Raw genomic sequence first — 4,703 nt, forward strand, 5'->3', positions numbered from 1 at the left:
GAAAGATGCTTCAGAAATAGGCATGCAGATATTTGCTAAATAAACTACTTGCAGGTTTGTAATTTATTCTAACAGGCTATGTTAAATTTAAGTTTTTACAATATGAATTGTTTGCTGCTTCAGTTAATTCATTTTTTAAAATTAAACCTGAAATTATTATAAATGACAGACTATCATAAATTAGTTTAAGAAACACATTTTCATTCCAAATTGCCTATTTGGTAAAGCTGAGGCTGCTTTAGTTATTGTATTTTATTTTCTTTTTTGTCGTAAAGTTGAACTGAAGTATAGGATCTTCATTTTAAAAGTTTTCTATTCTTGTTCCACGTTATTCGTTTATATAAATTTTTCAAAGTTGACCTTTGATTATGTATTAAAATGAGACTAAAGCTCACACAGATCCCAAAAAAAACCCAACAAAAAATAACAAAAAAAACCCGCCTAGTTACGGTTGGTTTTCACTGTTTTTTGCTCCAAGATTTTCTCTGAGTAGGATTATGTCCCCGCCCCTTGAACGCCCCACCACCACCCCTGCCCAATCATTCTTTACCCTCAAACATAAATTGCGGCATCGCCGCCTTGGTTTGCAGACGCGTCGAGTATCCATCGTGGGAGATGAGTTAGTTTCATTCCGTTTTAAAGTCACTGTTTCTCAATTGCGTTATCATTCACAAAATTGTAAGAAGGCTAAGGAGCTTGAAGACTTATTTTTTGCTTTTTTTATTTTAAAGGATTCAAGTTTGCAGGTCAAGCTGTGCGCCCTTACAGACTGTCGCTGCAGTCTTTGGGCACATATCACTTGGATTTAAAAAAAATAAAAGTAAAAACGAAGGCCTTTCTACTACTTTTTTTCAGTGCGAGCAGATAGTCTTTAATTTTTTCGCATGAATCTCCTCGACCCTTACCTGAAGATGACAGAAGAACAGGAGAAATGTCATTCAGACGCTCCGAGCCCCAGCATGTCTGAAGACTCAGCGGGCTCGCCGTGCCCGTCCGGCTCCGGTTCGGACACCGAGAACACCCGGCCGTCCGACAACCACCTCCTCAGGGGACCGGACTACAAGAAGGAGGGCGAGGAAGAGAAGTTCCCGGTGTGCATCAGAGATGCGGTGTCCCAGGTGCTGAAGGGCTATGACTGGACTCTCGTACCCATGCCGGTGCGCGTCAACGGCTCCAGCAAGAGCAAACCACACGTTAAGAGACCCATGAACGCCTTCATGGTTTGGGCTCAGGCGGCGCGGAGGAAGCTGGCCGATCAGTATCCGCACTTGCACAACGCAGAACTCAGCAAAACCCTGGGAAAACTTTGGAGGTGAGTTGGTCTTAAAACTCGACGTCCGTTTGTGTAGCGCTTTTACGCACTGAAAGCGTGTAGCCGATTGCTCCGTAAAAAAAACTCTGCAGCTCTTTCTTGATGCAAGTTTCACATGTTGCTAGTTTTCCTGGGTTTTTGATATATGTTTTTATTCGTATGTTTTTATTTTTTATTTTATTCGAGACTACTTATGTGTATATCTAAGTTAAGACCATATTTTTAATCGCTTGCTGGTGGCTATTTCGCATGCATTCATAAACAATTTAGAATATACACACATGCATAATTCACATTTTTGAATTGTGCCATGTTCAGGCTTCTCAATGAGGTGGAGAAGCGCCCGTTTGTGGAGGAAGCTGAACGCCTGAGAGTGCAGCACAAGAAGGACCACCCCGACTATAAATATCAACCGAGGCGGAGGAAATCTGTTAAGAATGGGCAAAATGAATCCGAGGATGGCGAACAGACGCACATCTCTCCGAACGCAATTTTCAAGGCGCTGCAGCAAGCCGACTCTCCTGCGTCCAGCATGGGCGAGGTGCACTCTCCGGGAGAACATTCGGGTAAGATTTGAAAGAAATGCTTTTAAATATCATTTTGTTGCATTTTGCTAGGATAGATGGACAATTCAGCTGTTGTGAATTTTATTGTCCAACAAGCAAACACATCTCTTAGAATTGTCCCAGTAGTTTGAGGGATAAAGTTACCCTAACTTCCCCCATCTGGATACATTTAGATTAAATCGTCAGGACTGGGAGTGATAATTTGTTTTTAAAAGCCATGAGTCTAACTTTGCTTCTCTCCAACCAGGTCAGTCACAGGGACCACCAACACCCCCGACAACCCCAAAGACAGATATTCCCTCCAGCAAAGCTGACCTGAAGCGTGAGGGCCGCCCCATTCAAGAGGGCAGCAGTCGGCAGCTCAACATCGACTTTGGAGCTGTGGACATTGGTGAGCTTAGCAGCGACGTCATCTCCAACATCGGGAGCTTTGATGTCGATGAGTTCGACCAGTACCTGCCACCTCACAGCCACGCTGGGGTTGCTGGTGCAGCCCAGGCTGGCTACACAGGCAGCTACGGTATTAGCACCTCCTCAGTCGGTCAGGGAGCCGGTGTGGGAGCTCATGGTTGGATGTCCAAGCAGCAGCAGCAGCATACTCTGACCACCCTTGGTGGAGCAGGAGAGCAAGGTCAACAGGGCCAGCAGAGAACCACCCAGATCAAGACGGAGCAGCTCAGCCCGAGCCACTACAGTGACCAACAGGGATCCCCGCAGCACATCACCTATGGCTCATTCAACCTACAGCACTACAGCCCCTCTTCTTATCCGTCTATCACAAGAGCACAGTATGACTATTCAGAACACCAGAGCAGTGCCAACTCTTACTACAGCCATGCAGCTGGCCAAGGTTCCAGCCTGTACTCCACCTTCAGCTACATGAGCCCCAGCCAGAGGCCGATGTACACCCCAATAGCCGACAGCACTGGGGTGCCCTCTGTGCCGCAGACCCACAGTCCACAGCACTGGGAGCAGCAGCCGATTTACACACAACTGTCCAGGCCCTGAGGAGCGCCAACACATCCACCCAAGACTGCTCCCCCTACCCCCACCCCCACCCCCAGTTGCCTTAATTTCATTGTCCTCGCCACATTGCCAATAGAAAAACACGACATGGACTTTTTTATAGTTCTGAAATTTAGTCTTTAAATTGGTTCACAGCAGTGCCTTTTGTATTGGTTGGAATTGTGATTATATTTTTTTAGAAATGTTTAAAAAGTTAAATCCTCTGTGAGGACATAATGGTTATGAATATAATAGTATGTACTGTGTATGTGTTCTGCTCTTGTTATTCCCAACATATTCTGTGTCATGATCATCACTGCTTGCTTAAAGGAACAGGGATGCTGGGTGAAAACACCCTCAGTGGCCTTCTTTATTCTCTCTATAATGTATTTTTTTACTGGAAGTTTACCGACACCGCCATCTCACCTTAGCCTTCATTCCGCTGTACATACGCTAACTTCAGTGAGATTCAGATCATGAGAAATGCAGGGTTGGAGTAGATTAGAATTGTTGGCCGTGATGTTACTGTGTCATCAGCAAAGAGTCCAATGTTCTACTTCTCGTTTGGTTCAGCTAAAACTGTTGGAAACGCTAATAGCAGGTGCCATGTAACTCTTCTGCAGGCCTTACTGAGCTGCTAGATGTGATAGTCATGCTTGCTTTTTAACTGCCTTCAATACCATTAGTGCCTCTGAAGCCACAGCGGGGAGGCTTCACGATTCGAAAAGACAGCAGCGCAGGTCAGATTTCCTGCTTGATGAGATTCAGGAAGTGACCTTTGACCTGGCTCTTGCCAGTGTAAATCAGGTCTGAGCATGGTGTGCTTCTACCAGATATTTTCTCCCTTCTTTTGTTTTCTTAATTTATTCTTTAGCATTAATTTTATTGGAGAATTATCATTTAAATTCAGCACAGAGGTGAATTTAGGTTGCTATCATATGTGATGCAACGTTGCTTATTTATCATTTGTAAATGTTTTCACATAATTCTCGATCTACTTCTGTACAGAATGCTTAAAAAATGACATGATGGGTCTTTCTATTCAAGAAAAACTGGATGTTTTCTTCTTTCTCCTTTTTTTTGACTGGATGAGAGACGCAGCTGTAAAGAATTTTGCTGGATTCAAGAGAATACTATGGTTTCTTTTTTTCTTTTTGAAAAGAGAAAGTTTTGTTTCTTTGTTTTATATTCTGTATAATTAGTTCTCATTTTTGTCATCTTCTTAATGCAGTTTCCCTAGGTAAACATGGCTTTGACTTAAAAGCTTATCTTTTGTATTATTATTATTTTTTGTTTGAAATAAAAGTAAAAGTCAGAAATAAGTTCTCATCTTAAGCTGTCTGTTTCTTTTGACATTGCTTTCTGTAGGGTGTTCTCATTAATAATATCAATAACTTAGTCACAGTAATTAAATGTCAAAAACTAAAATTCCCTAATACATTACCCACACACTGATGCAGTTCAAGCATTTTTCTTCTATTTATTTTGACTATTGTGGCCAACAGCTATAAATACATAACTTTTTTTAAAAATTTATTTTAATTTCATACAAGACCAATAAAGACAATAATTTTAACACAGAATTAACTGTTATTGGATAATATGACTATAAACAGCACAGTATGCATTTTAATTGTGGGGTTGCCTTTTTCATAAATTATTGCATCAGTGCTGCTTGGCATAGCGAGGTGAGGAGCCTGTTCTGCTAAGATGTTTAAGAGCAACTTTCAACTTACATGTATAGTTTGGTGTCTCATCATTCTCCTCATAATTGTATACAAATTATCTATAAAGTTTATAGCAGATGAAGTTTTGGGCCA

The 4,703-nt window shown here is 42.0% G+C and overlaps 1 protein-coding gene across 1 annotated transcript; it reads left to right on the forward strand.

Annotated features, from left to right (window-relative positions):
- Nucleotides 1-572: 572 nt before the first annotated feature.
- On the forward strand, nucleotides 573-4,218 carry LOC116735759 (transcription factor Sox-9-like). The gene is made up of 3 exons (XM_032587837.1): nucleotides 573-1,312; nucleotides 1,631-1,878; nucleotides 2,126-4,218. The coding sequence occupies exons 1-3, from the start codon at nucleotides 885-887 to the stop codon at nucleotides 2,884-2,886; spliced, it is 1,437 nt and encodes a 478-aa protein (XP_032443728.1). The 5' UTR covers nucleotides 573-884; the 3' UTR covers nucleotides 2,887-4,218.
- Nucleotides 4,219-4,703: the final 485 nt, after the last annotated feature.

Source organism: Xiphophorus hellerii, chromosome 16 (assembly GCF_003331165.1).
Source record: "Xiphophorus hellerii strain 12219 chromosome 16, Xiphophorus_hellerii-4.1, whole genome shotgun sequence".
Classification (NCBI taxonomy): domain Eukaryota; kingdom Metazoa; phylum Chordata; class Actinopteri; order Cyprinodontiformes; family Poeciliidae; genus Xiphophorus; species Xiphophorus hellerii.

Bases quoted from the DNA above. Each gene is read 5' to 3' on its own strand.
- LOC116735759 (XM_032587837.1), top strand. From the start codon at position 885: ATGAATCTCCTCGACCCTTACCTGAAGATGACAGAAGAACAGGAGAAA. The intron at 1,313-1,630 runs GTGAGTTGGTCT...TGCCATGTTCAG, and splicing joins ACCCTGGGAAAACTTTGGAG to GCTTCTCAATGAGGTGGAGA. The intron at 1,879-2,125 runs GTAAGATTTGAA...CTCTCCAACCAG, and splicing joins CTCTCCGGGAGAACATTCGG to GTCAGTCACAGGGACCACCA.